Raw genomic sequence first — 20,527 nt, forward strand, 5'->3', positions numbered from 1 at the left:
CAATGAACAGGGCTGTCCTCCCATCCTTCCCAGCCCTCCACACATCCAGTATTTCATCCAAACCACTGCTGTGAGGCTCATGACCCGCAGAGCATATCAAAGCAGCTTTCGCTTGACCCACCATCCATCAATTCTTGCCACAAAGCAGCAGCAGTACCCAACCTCACAACCAAAGTCTCCCATACGAGCTGCACAACAGCCATGGGGGAGGTCCAAGTGGTTCAAGCGGCAACTGCTGAAGTCAAGGGGTGCATTCCCGGTCAGATCGGCTTTTCAGGAGGAAAAAGGCAGAGAAATCTCGCCTGGAAAACTCCCAAGCTGAAGCAATGTGGCTGCACAACAGGCCACACTGCTCGATATCACGTGTGAGTGCTCCCTTTGATTAGGGCTCCCTCGTTACGTGATAAGATAGACACTGCGATGCTGAGCTCACAACTCAAACAGGGAGGGCAAACACGGAGCTCTGATTCAAGGGTCTGTTTGCTCTCAGCAAACCACCTAAGGGTGACTACCTGTGAAAATGCCTGCGATCCCTGCAAGAAAGCACAGGGCAAAGTGGGCAGAGGAGCTCTGCCATTCGTAAAAACACAGCCAGGACCAAGCTGGGTCACAGCATCATGTGCAGGATCATGCCCAGCATCTCTGAGGTCACCCCACACCTCCACCGCCAACCTCAACGTTCCCAACCAGCTGCAATCCCATTTTGTAGGAATCCTCAGTCAAATCAGCTTAATAAAAAAAAAAGAGGTAGAGAAAAGCTGGAGCAGGTCCAGGCTCTGCCCTCCAGGGAGATACAGGAGGAGGCAGAGGTACAGACCCCAGTGGTTCCACTCCATCCCTGTCTGCCGGTGCCCTTCCCAGTCCTACCCTGCCACCTTTCAGCAGGTTGGAAGAATTTGAGCAGAAGAGGGAATATAAAAGCCTCAGTGCCCTCATCAGCATCTCCATCAAACTGAGAGAGCAGCAAAGGGGCTTGTGCTGTATCAGGCCTGAAATACTGGGTTTGCAGCAAGAAGGCCAGCAGCATCCTGGCTTTGGTGAGAAACAGCGTGGCCAGCAGGAGCCGGGAAGAGATTGTGCCCCTGGACTCAGCACTGCTGAGGCTGCACCTCGAATCCTGGGTTCAGTTTGAGGTCCTGGAGGGCGTCCAGAGAAGGGCAACGAAGCTGGTGAGGGGCTGAAGAACAAGTCTTACGAGGAGCGGCTGAGGGATCTGGGGTTGTTTAGCCTGAAGAAGAGGAGGCTGAGGGGACACCTTATCACTGTCTACAACTGCCTAAAAGGAGGTTGATGACAGGAAATGGCCTCAAGTTGTGCCAGGGCAGGTTCACATTGGACATCAAGAAAAATTGCAACACCGAAAGGGTTCTCGGGCACTGGAACGGCTGCCCAAGGAGGAGGTAGATTTTCCATCCCTGAGGGGTTTAAAGACGGGAAGATGAAGTGCTTAGGGATATGATTTAATAGTGAACAGGTATGGTTGGGCTTGATGATCTCAAAGGTCTTTTCCAACCTAACGGTTCTATGATCCTATGTTCCTATTCTATGAAAAGATCCAGGATTAGCTTGATGAATGAACCAGGTCCAGCAAAGAGCAACTCTCACTGAGTACAGTGAGAGTCATACTGCAGCAATTCCCCAAAACAATTCCTTGCTGGAGAGTGCAGTAAATTGCTGGATGAGGGCCTCTGGGCATGAAAACAGCATTTTCATGAGAGCATTTCAATACCATGGGCTGTGTGAGCTGATTTTCTTGCAGAAGCAGCTGGTTCTTGGCAGGAACTGAGCCCACCAGCCAAGGGAAGGGTTAGCAAAGAACCATCCTTGGAATTTTCCAGGGATTTGACCACCAAAGTCCTGCAGCACCTTCTTGAAACACTCAGCCCATGGCTATCAGCTGCCAGGGCTTAATGGTGGATGCACTAGAAGATCCTTGTGTCAACATCAGCACGGAGGAGGAAACGCAGCAACTCCAGCAAAGCCTGTGGAAAGCAGGAAGGGAGAAAGGAGGAAGGAGGTGTTTGCACTCAGCGAGGAGAGCCCTCGCTCAGTCACTGGGGCTCCAACGAAAAGCTTCTCTGGGATCTGTCCTCCCCCACCAGCCTGTGGTAGGATGCCCACTGCCTTGCTGCAAGTATGGTACAGTGTGCATTTCGGTTCAAGCCAGAGCTGAGCAACACAAGTAAAGTTGGTTTTAGGAGAGATGCTGCTTCAGAAGCAGAACGCCGCCCCCCGCCTTATCACGCTGCATCAGGAACAGCGAAGCCACAAGAGTGCAGAGGAGGGTGGAGCAGTCAGGAGCCGGGTCTCTGCTTTGACTCCAGCCTGCAGATGTGACCTTGAATTTCTATAAGCACCTCTCATCCTCCTGGAGCGCGCGGAGCTGCTGCCTGCACATTAGACAGGGCAAAATCCAAAAGCAGAGACAACCTGTGCTACAGCAAGGACGGACAGGGATGCTCTGGAGGAGGGAGGTGCAGAGCCCTGAAGCCAGCCTGGCACCCCGTCTTTCAGACTGGAGGCAGCTGTTGACGCCCAGAGTGGGTGGGAACAGGACTGCGTGCCCAGCCAACATTAGACTTTGCCCCAAAGCTTAAGAGTGGCAGAAGGAAGGACACATCCCCAGATGTCAAGCTGTTCTACATCGTGTGCCAGGGGAGGTGTCAGTGAGATGCCCTCGAGCTGCCCTCGCCTCACCCCTCCAGCCCCCCTCCCCAACCACAGGAGCAGAGACCCTGATGCTGCTCACAGCACGGATATGGAAGTACAGGGAACCCCATCTCCTGCCTCCCTGGGACACGCTGGAAAAAATCCCAGTTTCCAGTCCCAGGGCAGCTGCAGCCCCATCACTGCCCCCGCATCCCTTTTGCTTAACATTTTCCTTGCTGCCATGTCCCTCTTCCCCACACGATGAGCTTGCTTTGGGTGGGAAACACCAGCTGGGACACTGGAGAAGCTGCAAATAGGGAAGATATGGAGAGAGAAGCCAGGGCTCGCTCTTTCAAGGCCAAGGAGAGGGATCAAACCTTCTCCCTAACATGGGCCAGGGTGCTGAGAGCTCTGCCTCTTGGAAGCTCGGACACGCAACACATTTGGCTGTAATGGTTCCCATGCCCAGGGGTGGCATTCTGAGTAGCTCTGTAATTAAAAACATTCTCAAATATTTAAATAGATTGAAATCTCAATCCTGGAGCAAGAAGCCAGGTCCAGCTTTTGGGTGTAATTGCACAGGGCAGGGGCAAGCACATGGGAAGCAGCAGGCAGGGTGGCTCTGGGTGCAGGGATGCTCCAGTACTTAAAGGGGGCTTTTGAGAAAGATGGGAACAGACATTTTATCAAGGGATGTTGCAAAAGGGCATGGGGTAATGGGTTTAATCTGAAAGGGAGGAGGTTCAGACTAGATCTGATGAAGAAATTGTTGATGCTGAGGGTGGTGAAACACTGACACAGGTCTCCCAGGGCAGTGGTGGAAGCCCCATTCCTGAAGGCATTCAAAGTCAGGTTGGATGGGGCTCTGAGCAACGTGATCTGGTTGAAGATTCCCTACTTATGGCAGCGGGTTGGACGATATGGCCTTTAAAAGTCCCTTCAACCCAAAGCATTCTGTGATGCCTGTGACTCCCCTGGGCCTTGTCCCCTCAGACCTCACCAAGATGTTCCCAGCAAACACTCTTCCGGAGCTGGGCACTGATGGAAACCTTTAAGCTCATCATTTTGGGCCTCCAGAGAGCAGACAGGCAGCAGCGCTGGGGTTGTTTTGGCTGTTTGAGCACGGCTGCCTCTTGGGTGCTCCCTATTTAACACCACCACTCAACCCGCAGGCTTGCACCGGCTCGGTGTGCTTCCAGGAGAGGACACTCCAGTACGCCCAGTCACCGCCCACCAAGGCCAGGTCCCTTGAGGCTCCAACCACAGCATCTGCTGGGACCCGCACACCTCCAGAAGCCAGGTATGAAAATCCAGGGGTGGCAAAACAGCTGGAGGTGGGGAGGAAAGGGCAGGTGGGGCTTTCCATCAGCTCCTCTCCTCTTTATCCATCTTTTGTGCTGGCTATCGGCAGCCTCTGCCGTTGAGGTTTCACAAGGACTTCTGTGAAGGTGCCAACACTGGAGCAACCCTGGCTCTGAGGAGCTCCATCCAGCGGGAACAACAGGCCTGAGGACTTTCCCTGGGGCTGTTGCCAGCCCAGACACAGAGCCGGGGCAGCTCCGGCTGCTCAGGCCTCTCTGTGTCTCCCTGCCCTTCAGCAGCCAGGACTGCTCCTCCAGCATTGAACACTGGGACACTCAGACGATCCTGGGTGCATTCGTGTCCCACTGTGTGCTGGTGGGTGAGGGGCGGTGCCACAGGGAGCACGACAAAGCTCCTTTCCAAAACACCAAGCTACGAGAGGGAGACACAATGACATTCCCCATACAGACGCTCAAGGGTCCAGAGAAGAATGACGAGATTGGTGGCTGGAGAACAAGTCTTACAAGAAGTGGCTGAGGGAACTGGTGTTGATCAGCCTGGAGAAGAGGAGGCTGAGTGGTGACCTTATTGCTCTCTGCAACTACCTAAAAGGAGGTTGTAGAGTTGGGCGTTGGTCCCTTCTCCCAGGTGACAGGTGATAGAACGAGAGGGAATGGCCTTAAGCTGCTCCAGGAGAAGTTTAGATTGGACATTAGGAAAAATTTCTTCACAGAAAGGGTTCTCAGGCACTGGAACGGCTGCCAGGGAGGTGGTGGAGTCCCCATCCCTGGAGGTGTTTAAAAGACGAGTAAGTGAGGTGTTTGAGAATATGATTGAGTAGTGGACAGGTACAACAGTTGGAGTTGATGGTCTCAAAAGTCTGCTCCAGCCTAATGATTCTCTAATTTTCTTGAGTTGAGAGGAGCACCCGGAGGCTGAAACAGGGATGTGCCTGGCTGGGAGCATGCTGCAGGCAGCGCTGCTCCTGCCAGCGCGGGAAGCTGGCAGAAAGGGCACATTGTGAGAAGCCGAGTCTGGAGAGCCCCCTTCTCCTCTCGTGGCCCTTGTGGCATTCAGAGAGCGCCTGGCACCGCTGCTGCTTCAGCACTAATGAAATCTGATGAGCTGGACCCGTGACTGTCTCTGTCCTGCCAGGAAGGGCACACGAGGGCTGGTTCCCACCCTCCCACACACCAGTGGGAACTGGGAGCTCCTCTAGTCCCAGTACAGACCGGGGAACAAGACCTGTCCTCGTACAGAAGCAGGATTAAGTCTCCCAGGACCAGGAGTCGAGGTGTCCATGGGTGCCATCCCTGTTTTGGAAGCACCATGAGGAAGGGTGGCCCCAGCCTTCTCTCCTGGCACACGCTGGCACCTACTGAAACCTTCCCACCACAGTCTCCCTCTGCTCTGCTGGGAATGAGCACCTCCCATCTCACGGTACCTGTCCCATCTGGGGTGGATCTCACAAAGGTGGGCAGCATCTTCACCGTGGCGGTGGGGTTGGTGTCTGCTCCCAGCCCCTTCTCCATCTCCTTCCTGAAACGCTGGGACACATCTTGGAGGGTCTCCTCGGAGAGCCGCATGTGGTAGAGGTACTTGTCAATCTGAAAGTTGGAGATAAAGCCAAAAAGTCAGCTGGAGGGTTGGGGATGTAGGGACAACCTCTATGACACATTCAGGACAGCATTCAGCCTCTCTTACATCTGCTGGGGCTGATGCAAGACGCAGGAGCAGGTCATGACCCACCTCAAAGGACAAGACACTGCTGTGCCAGCACACTGCCAACACGGCACCACCGGCAGAGCTGCAACAGCTTATCTCCAGGCACACTGATAATGCCCATTGCTGCTTTTGTACCTCTTCCTGAGCATCCAGGGCTGCTCTCCAAAGAACTCACCAAAGCCACCCTGTGCCATCCTCAGCAGCACCCCTTCCCAGACACGTGCCATCCTGGGCACACCAAACCCTGAGGAGCTCCTGATGCTTTGCAGCATCCTCTCTGCTCCTTCACCTACAGGCACCCAAATGTGTTGTGACAGAAATAGGACCCAAACTCGACAACCTTCCCTGCCCTGGCTGTGAGTCAGACGGTCAGCGCCAGAGGTTTTCCAGGTGCGGAGCCCTTCCTACACTGCAGTGGCAAGTGGCTTGACCTTGACCCTTCAGGGCCTCTTCCTACACGAAGGATGCTCAGCAGGAATCCACTGCTCATTCATTTCTTCGCTGCTGAGATCACCCCTACAAAGGGTTACGGTGTCGAGAGCGACTCACCCTCCTTGAGCAAGCAACGCTTTGTGACACAAGTGGGTGCCTGGCCAGAAAGGGAAGGAATCCACCCCCCTTGTTCCCAGTAATCATTTCTACCCTTACACTGAGGCTATGAAGATGACCGGCTCCTTCTTTAAAAGGCATTAAAGCATCTCATCTTCCCTGGGAAAGGGATGGAAGAACTCGTCCCTGAGCCATCCATTGGCGCTGTCTCCACAGCCCAGCCAGAGCAGGGAAGGGGAACAGAGAGGCGGACAGAGTGGCAGCACCCAAACTATGCCCTCTTTCAATTAACTTCACTTAAAATTAATTAAAGGGCAGCTGCAAACTCTGCGAAGAGGAAAACTCCACCCAGTTAGCTCACCTGCCTGTTGGCACGTAACGTAAGGTCATCAGAAATCAAGCGTGAGGGTTTTTTATAGGGCTACGCTATAGGAAATGGGCATTTTGTGGGCGAGTAATAGTCACCCGCCCCTGCGTGACCTCGCTCATGGACGCAGCCAGTCGGACCCTGGGCTGAACAAAACAGCTCTGCTGTGCTTTTCCCTGCCTGTCTTTCAGGCTTGGGATGCTCCAGTGCATCCTTCCCTCCGCACCAGCTTGGCTGGAAATGGGAAAGCCGAGTCCCCAGTTGCTCCACTTGCTGCGGTGAGGTTGGAGGGCGGAGGGAAGCCCAGCCGAGCACGCTCCAGGAAAGATGTTTTATTCCACAGGGAATGGCATCCTTGCTGGTGTGATGGGTTAAAACTTCCCCCTGATTTCTCTTGGTGTTCCCAGCTCCTTCCCATCAATCGGGAGTAGAGGGTGAGCACCTGCCAGCTGGGAGATGGGGCAGGCGCGAGAGAAAGGGTAAGGATAAGGAAACCTGAAGGTCTCCTGGTGCCAGATGTTTACCAGCCTCTCCTTATCCACTCCAGCAGCAGGAAGTTAAACACTCCCCTTTTCTCTTTCCTGTTTGCTTTCTCTTGCTGGGAATTGCCACCCATGTACCAGGCTCCCTCCGGTTACTGGAGCAGGGAAGGTGGCCAGAGCCCCAGCTGGCCTTCAACATCTTCCTCTTCCAGCTTCCAGAGGGGTGCTGCGTCCAGAGCCCAATCCCACCCCCGCCCCAGGGTAGGAAACATCATGTTTAGTTGCCCCAGTGGTTATTGGCCAATGCCATCGATCCCAGACAGCCCAACCCCATTTCTGAGCAGTGAGCAGAACAGATCGCGTTATCCCGGCTCGCAGAGCCTTTCACAACAGCTTCAGGAGCTGCTGACCTGTCCCAGGCACAGGGAGGACCTCGACCAACAGCATTTGACCAGGAGTGTCAGTGATTAAATCAGAGATAAACCCATCTGACACCGGGTGCTCTGCCCCCCAGCAGTCTCTCACCCCCGTGAGACATTCCTTCACCAGACTCCTCTGGCAGCCTGCAGTGGGCAAGGCGTCCTGGTGAGAGCACCATCAGCAGGGATGATGTCCCAATGAAGTGTCTCCATCTCAGCGGTGGGGTACCTCACCAGTCGGGCTCATGACAGAGCTTCACTCTTGCATAGACTCTAGGCTGCTGGTGTTTCTCTCCTGTCTGCCACCCTGACATTGTTTTTTCTCCTAGACTGGCAAGATGCTGCTAGGGGAAGATCTCATCCCAGAGGAGGTCGCTGCTTTGGAAGCTTGGATGCACAAGAAGCCACCACTGTTTGCTCCTCAACTCCTGCCCAAGGCACGGGGCAGTGAAGTTGCAGCATGCACAGCCCACCAGCCCCTAAAATCACAGCACAGGGAAACAACGTGGAGGTTTTGTCTCCTTTCTCCAGGACAGGCTCTGCTCAGCACGTTCCCCATGTCCTCCAGGCTTCACCGTACCAGGAATAGTCAGCAGCATGAGAAAAAGGGTGACCTTCTTTTAATCTCCAAAGCCCCTTAAAACCTGGATCATCTTCTCCTATGGACGTAGACGTCCCACTTGGCAGCTAAGGCAGGTCAGGGCGTCCTACAGAACGGCTCCAGGGCAGCACAGCTCAGCTCCTTCCTCAGTGAGACCACCCTGATGTGCACCTGACCCCACCAAGGAAGAGCCACGGCCACCTTCACACTCAAGGCTCCCCAGCCCCATGGCTTGGTCCATTCCTTCAATTACCCGCCTTGCACCCAAGCGCATCTCGATCCGCAGCAAAGATCCAGGCAGACAGGTATTCAGTTGGAGCTCCAAAGCACGAGCATCTTTCAAGACAAACAACCTTCTTGGTGGTTTAACCTTTTCGTTTTAAGATTGCTGCCAATCCCAAATAAATAAAGCCACTGGGTTAGGATCCAGAACGGGACAATTTAATTTCTGGAAAGTGTCCATCATAAATAATAGGGTTGTTTCCCTGAGGAAATCTAAACAGAATGGAGGAGGAACAGATTTAGGCTGGGAAGTGCCAGGTGTGCTCTCAGCCGAGGACAGTTGCACACGAGGCAGGGCATTCGGATAAAGAACCGGATTGTAGGAGCTGCTGTGGGTATAATGGGTTTGATACACTTTTTTTCAACTAAACCCAACCAAATCACCACTTCCAAGCCCAGAGCTAGCTCCAAAGGCTCAGCTCATTTCTGCACTGAGCTTCTGCCATTGGGTGCTGGGGAAGTGCTCAGCATCACCCTTCCCAGCTGCAAGACCACTGTTGGGCAAGGTCCACCACCCCCAAGGCTGAAGAAACCTCAAGTTGCCCAATTTTTGCTGCCAGCTGGAAGCCAAGTGACCTATGCCACGCTGAGCTGAGCTTAAAGTACTCCAAAAGCCAGGTTTGCCTTTGCAAGGATGGTAATAACTCCTGGCTCCAGTACCAGCACCACAGCTGGATGGAGTTCATTTTGGAGTTCTCAGCCCAGGATGGACATGGAGCTATTGGAGCGAGTCCAGAGGAGGCCCTGTAGATGACCCAAGGGTTGGAGAACCTCCCATACAAGGACAGGCTGAGACTTGGGGTTGTTCAGCCTGGAGAAGAGGAGGTTTCAGGGAGACCTTAGAGCAGCTTCCAGTGCTGAAAGGGGCTCCAGGGGAGGGGCTCTGGATCAGGGAGGGCAGAGATAGGATGAGAGGAATGGTTTTCAGCTGCAAGAAGGGAGACAGAGATGAGATCTTAGGAAGAAATGTTTTCCTGTGAGGGTGGGAAGGCCCTGGAACAGGTTGCTGAGACCAGGCTGCCCCATCCCTGGAGGGGCTCAAGGGCAGGGGGTGGAACTGCATGGGCTTTGAGGTCCTTTCAAACCCAACCCATTCGATGATTCTAAGTTCCTTTGCCTGAAGACTTCCTTTAATCCACCCATCCAGGCTAGACCCGAAGGGGTCAGTGCAGTGAACATACCAGCCTATGAGTAACTTCTTTCCAATTTAACGCCACTATCCACAGAGAAAAGAAATAACTCCTTGTATTACATTTTTGCAAGATGGTCACATGAATGCAGCTACTTGCAAGAGTGGAAAAACCCTCCCCGACAGTTCTATCCTGTCTCGCTGTCCCCCTCAGTGGCAGGACACATGGGTGGTGGGACAGCTTGAGAGCGCTAAGGCAGGGAGGGTGAGGGATGCCGTCCTCTCTGGTGGGAGTGGGGACACTTCTCCCCATTGCTTGGCAGAGACGTGGTGCAGAGTTGCTGCTGGTGATAGAAATTACAGCGTGACAGCGGCTTCCGGCAAAGCGCAACAGCTTCCTGCCCAGCAAACAGCAGATGGGGAGGACTCAGGGTGGTTTCTTCTCATACAATAAAGTCTCACCAACACTTGATTGACAGGAAGCTCGACATGAGCCGGCAATGTGTGCTCATAGCCCAGAAGGCCAAACTGTGTCCTGGGCTGCATCAGAAGCAGCGTGGCCGGCAGGGCAAGGGAGGGGATTCTGCATCTCTGCTCCACTCTGGGGAGAGCCCACCTGGAGCCCTGTGTCCAGTTCTGGAATCCTCAGCATAAGGAGGAGATGGAACTGTTGGAACAGGTCCAGAGGAGGCTACAAGGATGATGCAAGGGCTGGAGCACCTCCCATACGAGGACAGACTGAGAGAGTTGGGGTTGTTCAGCCTGGAGAAGAGAAGGCTCCGGGGAGACCTTAGAGCAGCTTCCAGTATGGAAAGGGGCTGCAGGAAAGCTGAGGAGGGACTTTTTACAAAGGCATGGAGTGATAGGACGAGGGGGAATGACTTCAGATTGGAAGGGGAAGATTTAGACTAAACATAAGGAGGAAATTCTTCACAATGAGGGTGCGGAGGCCCTGGCACAGGTTGCCCAGGGAAGCGGTGGCTGTCTCATCCCTGGAGGTGTTCAAGGCCAGGTTGGATGGGCCTTGGGCAGCCTGATCCAGTGGGAGGTGTCCCTGCCCACGGCAGAAGTGTTGGAAGTAGATAGACTTTAAGGTCCCCTCCAACTCAAACCATTCTATGATCTTCCCTGTTAACACTCTTGGAAGGGCAAGCCGCTCCTCCTTAGCTTCAGTTCTGCCCAGAGTCTCTTTCTAAAGCCACGTGTCTGGTGAGAACCAGACTGGGAGCGAGGGGTTCCAGCCCCTCAGTATCTACTCACTACAGTTTTCAGCCAGACCTCCATAATTTCAGCAGCGTTTTGGGAAAAAGCACAACACTGAAGAGGTGAGCTTCTTCCTGGGCTGGTTACTTTTCGGTTTTGGCAACAGAAAGTCAAATATTTGTTGTCTACAAGAACAGAAAGAAGTTCAGATTTAAGGATAGCTTGAACACTCCTAACCCACACATGCGCAGTTCGAGTAAATTCTGCTTCAAATTACTTTTTTTTAAATTACTTCCCTCTCTATCCCAATTTTTAACTTAAATCATACCGCTTCTTAAAAAAATGACTAAAGCTTTTCAGAATCTCTACTCTCTTCCGGCTCGTTTTAGAGGCAGATGTTCTGCAAGCAGCCAGCAGTTCCCACCTGTGCCCCTGTCCTGCCAGGATCTGAGGTGGGACCCAAGACACTTGGGGAAATCGAGGCAGAGGGAGCGACTATGGTTCACCAAGGCCGCAGGGTGAAGCACGAAAAGCATCTAGCACAAAGAGTGTTTTATTTCCTGTCTCGGGACCATAATCTGGCACGCACTTTGCAACTTTTATTGTCAGATCGGCGACGGGCACCGCAGCACAGGACAGAGCCCGAGCCGCATCCTCAGCCCCTGCGTATCAAAAACCAGCGCTCCCCATCCCTGTGTCACTGCACCGTTACTCAGCCAGGCCTGACTCAGTACAGGGAACCGGCTCATCCCCTTCCCCAACCTCCCCGCCTTTGGTGACACAGGACTGATGCTGGGCTGCACCCACCCTCTCTCAGCTCCGACCCCGGCAGCACCCACGTCCTTGGCTGCTATTGAGGGCTCTGCACCGAATTAAACCCCACGTGCCTTCCCCAGTGCAGCCAAGCCTCTGATGACACATGCCTGGAGTCATCTTGAACCCAACTGAGTCAGATGGTTTCCTGCTCGGCCGGTTCCTCCCCATCCTCCCCCCCGGGACAGCAGCTGAACCCAGCGCTAGGGGGGGAGCCAGGCACCCATGGTGAAGAAGTCACGCTGCAGAGCATCGGCAGCGGCTGGGGCCCCGTCCTCGGGTGACCCCGCAGCTCTCCAGCCCCATGAAAAGCCCTATTTAACTGGAAAAACATTTGGTTTCCAGCTCAGAAGTTGGTGACGTCAAACTGCTCCCACCGGCCCTGAGCCACCCCAGCCAGCCTTTGAGACCCTGCCCACGCATCCTTCCTCTCCTGTTGGAAATCCAGAAGGTCTCTGGGGCAGATACAAGAGGCAGCATCCCATCAGACACTGCTGGATTGGAAAGCCTTTCTGGTGCCAAAGATGCCCCTTCAGATGCTGGGAGCATCCCACGCCAGTTGGCGAAACTGAGGCTCCCCACAGAGCTCCAGTGAGAAGCCGAGGAGTGAAAAGATGCGTATTGGCTCCCTGAAGGCGCCAAGGGTGGGAAAGGCCGTCCTGCTGCTGACCTTGGCGGGATAAGAGAAGCTGCTAAGTTGGTTTCCAGGAATTTGCAATCAGGTTCCCTCCCACAGCCACAGCGAGAGGCAGCTGGGAAGGCATCAGCCTGGTAAAACCAATCCCCCCAGCAGAGAGAAAATAAATAAAACAGAGGAAAACCTGCCCCTGCCTGGGAACGGCCACAGATATAGGAAAACTAACTCCATCTCCAGTTTTCCCTTCTTTTGAAGGAGCCATGGGGAAGAAGAGCCTCCAGCCTGGTTCTTTAGCTCGTTGGCCTCCTGCTCCTCCCGTCCCATGACGAGGCTGAGGTTCAGCAACCAGGAAACCCAGTGTGAGCCGGCACATCCGAAGGGAACGTGGTTCATACACAGCAAACTTTCAAGCCAGGCCCTCAAAGGACGCCGCTGAGGTTAATTAAAGTTTACACAATCCCTTGGGGGTCGGGTAAGTCAGTCCTGGGAGCCACTGGGCAAAGCGAAGGGCAGGAGGAGTCTGGGGATGGGCTGACATCCCCCTAGGTGGGCAGCAGAGCAGGGAACACTGCTCCGTGTCAAGAACAGGAAGAAAACTCCTATTTGGGGGCTACTTTCAGGGCCCTGATGTGCACACAAACCACAGCTGTTGGAAAGGACAATTTCTTCCCACAGCCGAGCCCCTTTTCTGCCGGATCCAAAGCATAAAGACGAACGCATGACAAACACACTCTAGGCCACCAACCTGAAATTGTTTCCCAAACACAGTCTCAAATCCTTGGTGAAGCCTCTGAGTTTGACAAAAAAAAAAAAAAAAAACTACAGCTTTCCAATAATTCCAGCCCCTACATCTCCCTGTGCCGGGGACTCCCTCAGCGCTTGCGAAGTTTTATAAGCCAGGAATAATTCTGCACCCATGGTGGAAGCATCCAGCTCGGGAAGCCAGCTGCTTCCCCCCTCCCCTGCAGCGAAGCCGAGCTCGGTGCTCTCAACGGGGGCTGCACGGATCCCAGCTTTGCTGTACCGGGAGAATTCACAGGCATTTGTTTAAAAATAACCCAGAAAAATGCAGTTTAGAGCAGTTGTTTGGGCCAGGAGCAGCCAGAGCCTATCCAGCAGCTCCAGGATATTCCTCTCGACTGCATCTCAGCGGCATTTTTCATTTGGAGCCATGAGGAAAACGAAGCGGTTCCCGAGGCTTTGCACACCCTTTTCCCAATGGCAAACCCAAAGCTTCCCTTTCCACTATTTCCAGCTCCCAATAAGGAACTCGCGAGCTGCCCGAGAGCCCGGAGCCAGGCTGTGCCGCCAGCCTATTTCTGCCGTTGGGTTACACAACCCTTCCCGTGGATCTGGCTGTTGCACAACCCCGGGACACTCGTGAGCTCCTGTTTCCTTACGGATCGCTTTGCATTGGGAAGGGATTTCTATGTGCTTTGGTTGGGTTTTTTTAATGCTCTCTCTTGTTTTACTTCCTACTTAATGCAGGCAAAGGGCCAACGTGGCAAGTTTCACTTCTCCATTGGCATCCCCAGCGCTGTCCCATGCAGCGAGCCGGGATTCTCGGAAGACACGCATTTTGCATTTCGCTTTCTTTTCACAGGAGCATTTGCTCATCCCGACCCCTCACGCTGGGCTCCGTAACCCCAGGAACAGGAACCGGCACATGACCTCAGGGTTCTGAGGCAAAACCCTCTCTGACGTATCCTTAGATGCTCCGAAGGCTGCCGGAGGGCTGGGGGAAGAGCCAGAGCCTCTACGCAGCCTCCCAGCCAGCGCTTTTTCCAGGAATCATTTATTGAACACTCACTGTTTGAAGCCCAAGTGCTGTCCTGGCCAACCCAAGCCCACGTTCCATCAGCCGCGGGAGAGCAGAAACACTCGCATTTTTCAAGTGCCTGAACTCATGAATGGCTGCTGACGAACGCCCCGTGCATCCCAACGGGACGCTTCAGCTCGCATTTGCGGTCCAGAACACGCTGTGGCTGTTCGGACCCGTGAAATAAGGCAGAGGAGAAGCCAGAGGAGATGGGGGCACAGCCAGGGGAAGGGGAGCCCAAGGGGCTGTTTGCCTTGGAGCAAATCCAACCGCCATCCCCCCCAGGCTCTGATAGCTGCCTGGGCTGGGGGTCTCACCACAGGGCTGTGGGAGATGCTCGGGGGGATGCTTTGGGGGTCTCGCTGTGGGGGATGCTACGAGGGATGCTGGAGGGATGCTCTGGGGTGTCAATGTGGGGAATGCTTTATGGAATGTTCGCAGGGTCTTGCTGCAGGGGGATGCTCTGGGTGATGCTGGGGGGGATCTCGCCACAGGGGATGCTCGGGGGGATTCTTGAGGAGGGGGGGTGTCTCACTGCAGGGGATGCTCGGGGGATGCTGGGGGGGGGATCTTCAGGGGTCTCGACTGGGGGGAACGCTCTGGGGGAAGCTGGGAAGGACGTTTGGGTGTCTCACTGCAGGGGATGCTCTGGGGGTCTCGCTGGGGGGGATGCTCGGGGGGATGTTCGGGGGGTCTCGACAGAGGAGGATGCTCAGGGTGACGCTGTGGTGGCGGGTGCCGCTGGGGGGGATGCTCGGGGGTGGGTGTCGCTGGGGGGGATGCTCGGGGGGTGCTGGGGATGTTCCGGGTGTCCCCGCGGGGGATGCTCAGGGGATGCGATGGCCGCACGTGGGGCGCGGGACGGCGCGGCTGCCCTGGGGCTGCCGAGAGGAGCGGAGCCACACACACACACACAGAGCCACAGAGCCACACACACATACACCCCCTCCTTCCTCCTCCTCCCCCCGCCACGCGGGTCCCGCAGCCGGCACGTACCGCACGGCGCCGGGAGAGCCTCCCGCCCGCCCCCGCCGCTGCCCCTCGTTTCCCGGCTTTTGGGGGTCTTTTTTCTTTTTTTTTTCCCCTTTTCTTTTTCCCCATCTCCCTCCCGCCTTTTTCTTTTTTTTTCTCCTTTCATTTCCCCCCCCCTTTTCCTTCTTCCCCCTTTCATCCCCTTCTTCTTCTCCCCTTTCCTTCTTTCCCCCTTTTCCCTTCCTCCTCTCTTTCCTTTTTTCATTTCCCCTTTTCCTTCTTCACTCTTTTCTTCTCCCCCTCTTTCTCCCTTCCCCTCTTTCCTTTCGCCCCTTTTTCTCTTTTCCCCTTTCCTTTTCTACTCCGTTTTCCTTCCATTTCCTTTTTTTCACTTTTTTTCCCCCACGTTTCCCCCTTTTCCCTCTTGCCCTCTTCCCTTTCCCCCCTTTTCCCCTTTCTTTTCTCCCCTTTTCCCCTTTCCTTCCCCCTTCTCTCTTTTCCCCTTCCCCCTTTTCCTCTCTTTACCCCTTTCCTTTTCCACTCCGTTTTTCTTTATTTCCCCCTTTTCTTTTTTCACTTTTTCCCCGTTTCCCCCTTTTCCCTCCTTCCCCCTTCTCTCCCCCTCTTTTTCTCCATTCCTTTTACCCCCTTTTCTCTTTTCCCCTTTCCTTCCCCCACTTTTTTCCCCTTTTACTCCTTTTCCCTTCTCCTTTTTCCACTTTTTTCCCCGTTTCCCTCTTTTTCTTTCTTCCTCTCTTTCCCCCATTTTTTCCCTTTCCTCTCCCCCACCTCGTTTCTCTTTTCCTCTTTCTTTCCCCCCTCTTTTCTCTTTCCCTTTCCTTTTCCCCCTCTTTTCCTCTTTCCCCCCGGTTCCCCCCTCCCCTCACCTTCTGCGCCTGGTCATGGTTGAGCTCGGTGAAGAAGTAAGCGAGCAGGTGGGAGGCGATCATGGTGCGGGGGGAGCGGAGCCGCGCGCGCCGCGGCCGCACGCGCCTCTGGGGCTCATTGAGGAGGTTCCCCCGGCCCCGGCGCTGACGCGGCCCCGCGCCCGCCGCTCATTGGCCGCTCCGCGAGGGTGTGTGAGGAGAGGGGGGCGGGGCCGCCAGGGGGCGCCCGAGGCGGGGCGCGGGGGGTGGGGTGGGGGGAGCGAGGGATGGAGAGTGAGTGGGGGGGAATGGGGGGGGGGGAGGGAGGGGGCGAAAGGGGGGTGAGGGGGGAACGGGGAGTGAATGGCGGGAAAGGCGGGAATAAAGTGAACGGGGTGATGGGAGTGAATGAAGGGGAATGGGGAGTGAGGGGGGAGGGGGAATGAGGGGATGGAGTGAGAGGGGAAGGGGGAATGGGGAGATGGAGTGAGGAGGAATGGGGGGATGGAGTGAGGGGGGAAGGGGGGAATGGGGATATGGAGTGAGGGGGAATGGGGGGATGGAGTGAGGGGGGAAGGGGGAGATGGAGTGAGGGGGAATGGGGGGATGGAGTGGGGGGAAAAGGGGGGAATGGAGAGATGGAGTGAGGGGGGAAGGGGGGAATGGGGGATGGAGTGAGGGGGGAAGGGGGGATGGAGTGAGGGGGAATGGGGGGATGGAGTGGGGGGAAAAGGGGGGAATGGAGAGATGGAGTGAGGGGGGAAAGGGGGGAATGGGGGATGGAGTGAGGGGGGAAGGGGGGAATGTGGGGATAGAAAGGGAGTGGGGGTAAAGAGGATGGGGGATGGAGAGGGGGGAATGAGGAGAATGGGGGAATGAGGAGAATGGGGGGATGCGGTGAGGGGGAATGAGGGGATGGAGTGAGGAGGGAAAGGCAGGAATAAGGTGAATGGGGTGATGGGAGTGAATGAAGGGGAATGGGGAGTGAGGGGGGAGCGGGGAATGAGGGGAGAGAATGGAGTGGGGGAATGGGGGGATGGAAAGGGAGTATGGGGAAAGGGGGGAAATGGGAGTGAATCGAAGGATGGAGAGGGAGTGGGGGAAAGGGGATGGAGGATGGGGGAATGGGGAGAATGGGGGAATTTGGGGGGAATGGGGGGATAGAGAGTGAAGGGAAGGGGGGAATAAGGAGAATGGGGGAAAGGGGGCGAGTGGGAGAGAGTGGGGGGATGGAGAGTGAGTGGGGGTGAATGGGGGGTGGAGAGTGAGGGGGAAAGGGGAGTGAGGGGGATGGAGAGTGAGTGAGGGGAAAGGCGGGGATAAGGTGAACAGGGTGATGGGAGTGAATGAAGGGGAATGGGGAGTAAGAGGGGAGCGGGGAACGAGGGGGAGAGAGGAATGAGGGGGGAGAGGGGAGAATGGGGAGATGGAGAGTGAGGGGGTGAATGGGTGATCGAATGAGGGGGAATGGGGGGATGGAGAGGGAGTGGGGGAAAGGGTGTGAATGGGAGTGAATCGGAGGATGGAGAGGGAGTGGGGGAAAGGGGATGGGGGAATGGAGAGGGGGGAATGGGGAGAATGGGGATGACGTGAATGGGGGGATAGAGAGTGAGTGAAGGGAAAGGGGGGAATAAGGAGAATGGGGGGAAGGGGCGAGTGGGAGAGAGTGGGGGGATGGTGAGTGAGTGGGGAGAAGAGGGGGATGGGGATGGAGGGGGTGGAATGGGGAGAATGAGTGAAGGGGCGGAATGGGGGGTGGATGGAGGGAATGGGGTGAATGGGGAGTGAATGGGGGGATAGAGAGTGAGTGAGGGGAAGGGGATGAGTGGGGAAAGGCGGGAAATGGGGAGTAAGGGGGGAAAGGGGGATGGGGGAATGAGAAGAATGGGTGAAGGGGGAAATGGGGAGTAAATGGGGGAATGGGGAGTGACGGGCATGAAAGGGGGATAGGGGACGGAGGGGGGAATGGGGAGTGAATGGGGGAACTGGGCTGAATGAGGGTTTAGCAGGGGGAACTGGGGCAAAAGGGGGTGAATGAGGTGTGAATGGGGGAATGGGGAGAATGGAGAGTGGGATGAAAGGGGGTGAGTGGGAGGGACTGGGGGGAAGGGGGGAAAGGGGGACAGAGAGGGGGGAATGAGAAAAATGGGTGAAGGGGGAAATGGGGAGTGACAGATGTGAAAGAGGGGGATAGGGGATAGAGAGGGGGGAAGGGGGGAAAGGAGGGAAGAGGTAAAATGGGGCTCCTGCAGGAGGGAGAAGTGGTGAGTGGGGTGAATGGAGAGTGAGTGGGTTGAAAGGAGGGAAGGGGGTGAATGAGGGGAATGAGAGGTAATGGGGTGAAAGGGGGGAATGGAGTGTGAATGTGAGGAATGGGGGCAATGGGGAGTGAATGGAATGAAGGGGGGAGAATGGGGAGAAAGGGGGTGAATGAGGGCTTGGGGGGTGAGCTGGGATGAAAGAGGGTGACTGGGGTGAAGGGGAATGGGGGAATGGATGCAGAAGTGAAGTGAAAAGGGGGAAATGGAGGAAAGGGAGGGAATGGGGGGTGAATGGGGAGAACTGGGTGAAAGCGGGTGAATGGGGACTAAATGGGGGAAATGGGAGTTAATGGGGAGGTGAGTGGAGGAGGACTGGGGTGAATGAGGGGGACTGGGGTGAATGGGGGTGAAGGAGTGGGAACTGGGGGGGACTGGGGGTGTGATTGAGGGGAATGGGGAGGTGAAAGGGGGGTAGTGGGGTGGATGGGGGTGAATGGGATAGATGGAGAGTGAATGGGGGGGATGAGAGTAAATGAGGGGTGAGTGGGGGAATGGAGAATGAATGGAAGGGTGAATGGGGAGGAACTGGGGTGAATGGGGTGTTGAATGGAGGGACTGAGGTGTATGAGGGGAGAACTGGAGTGAATAGGGGGTACTGGGTTGAATCGGGGGTGAACAGGGGGAGGAATGGAGTGAATTGGGGGACTGTAGTGAATGAGGAGTGAATGGGGGGGTACTGGGTTGAACTGATGTTGGGTGCAGGGTGGTGATGGGGGAATGGGATCTCAGGTCAGGGGGGTGGGTGAACCGGGTTGACTGTGGGTGCACTGGGGGCTGTAGTACATTGGGGGGTACTTGGGTGAACTGGTGTGGGGTGCTGGGTGACGGGGGGGGGGCACAGTGTCTTGGGTGGGCATTAGGGGTGTGTGGGAGAGATGCATATGGGTAAACTGGGGGGGGCTGTGGGTGCACTGGAGAGGGTGCGTGTATTTGGGAGTAGTGGGGAAGGTACTGGGGGGGTGCACACATTGGGGTGTACTGTGGGGCGCGTGTGACTGGGGGGGCAGTGTGGAAGAGGGGGGAGGCAGAGGGAAGGGGGTGCCAGCTCTAGGGGGGTGTGCACAGGTGAGGGGGCACCTGCTGGTGTACGTGCAGCCCGGGGGGGTCCATGCAGCAGCCTCTGTGTGTGTGTGCGCGCGTGCCCGTGTGCCTCGATGTGTGTCCGTGCACATACCATGGCGGTCCTCGGCGTCTGCGTGTGCCTCGCTGTGTTCCTGCAGATGCACCAGTGTGCACACTCCGCACTGCGTGTGTGCGTGCGCTCACATGCGCCTTAACGTGCGCATCCATGTGCACCCGTCAATGTGCATCCATCACAGGCAGTTCCTCTGCCTGCACGCACGAGCTCCCTCCCCATGCCCAGGGCAGGGCTGGAGGGGGTGCTCAGTGCCCCCCCAAAGCTTTGGGAGCCTCTTCCCATGTTATCCCAGGATCCAACTGCACCATCTCGCCTTTCTCCATCCCAGCTCCATCCTGGCTCACTGGAGCATCCAGGGCCTGAGGTGCCTGGTGCCCCCTGAGGCTTTGGGAGCCTTTTCCCATGTTATTGCAGGATCTGCCTCCACCATCCCTCCTTCCTCCATCCCTGCTCCCTTCTGGTTCCATTGGGGCATCCAGGGCCGAGGCCACGCAAGCCCCGCAGCCGGGCTGGCAGGACCCTACGCGGGCCATGGCACGTCCTCCCGCCCCACTCCTGCTGCCCCACTCCTGGCTCCCAGCAGAGCCGGTCCCAGCAGCCCTGGGGCAGAGTCACCCAACCCGTCCGCCTGCTCCTGCCACACTTTCCCAACCAGTCTGGAGCAGCTCAAACTCTTCCCGGTGTTACTTGGTCTTATTTCTTTCGAAGTGGTCGTTTACCTAATTTTTTTTTTATTTCCAAGGAATTGTGACTCCATTTCAAAGGAAAGAGAAAGAAGCAGCCAAAATAGAGGGTGAGGAAGAGAGCTGAGGGAACTCTGCTGCCACGCTCCTTCTCCCAGGTGACCCAGTCCTGCCCAACCCTGCCCAGCAGCCCGAGTTTGCCCAGGGTTTCGGTTAAAGCCCCGTATCAGCAGCTGATGCTTTTTAATCTGTTTTGGTATGCTTCCATTTCAGTTCACCCTCACATCCAGGTTTTTTTTTTTTGTTGTTGTTGTTGCTAAATACCCAAATTCTCAGCAGTTGAGATGAAATTAAAGCAGCCTTTAGCCTAAAAATAGCAGGGCACATCTGGCCACCTTCCCCATCTGCTGCCTGCCCAGTTGGATGAAGGAAGCGACTGTCTGTGCAGAATGAGGGGTCTGTCTCGTCCTTCTGTCCCACTCGAGAACTCCACCTCTGCAAAACCTGTTTGTTCAGGGTGGCACATTCCTCGAGACTCGAGTTATCTGCAGGGCAACACCCTGGTCATGA

At 55.7% G+C, this 20,527-nt stretch overlaps 1 protein-coding gene across 1 annotated transcript in view; it reads right to left on the reverse strand.

Moving 5' to 3' along the window:
• The window catches only part of HK2 (hexokinase 2), a 32,324-nt gene extending 16,330 nt beyond the window's left edge, over positions 1-15,994 (reverse strand). Inside the window, exons 1-2 of the mRNA XM_054049736.1 lie at positions 15,837-15,994; positions 5,396-5,558 (exon numbers count right to left, since the gene is read on the reverse strand). Coding sequence (XP_053905711.1) covers positions 5,396-5,558; positions 15,837-15,899 — 226 coding nt within the window. The 5' untranslated portion in view covers positions 15,900-15,994. The remainder of the gene's footprint in view (positions 1-5,395; positions 5,559-15,836) is intronic.
• Between the last annotated feature and the right edge of the window lie 4,533 nt (positions 15,995-20,527).

Source organism: Cuculus canorus, chromosome 26 (assembly GCF_017976375.1).
Source record: "Cuculus canorus isolate bCucCan1 chromosome 26, bCucCan1.pri, whole genome shotgun sequence".
NCBI lineage: Eukaryota > Metazoa > Chordata > Aves > Cuculiformes > Cuculidae > Cuculus > Cuculus canorus.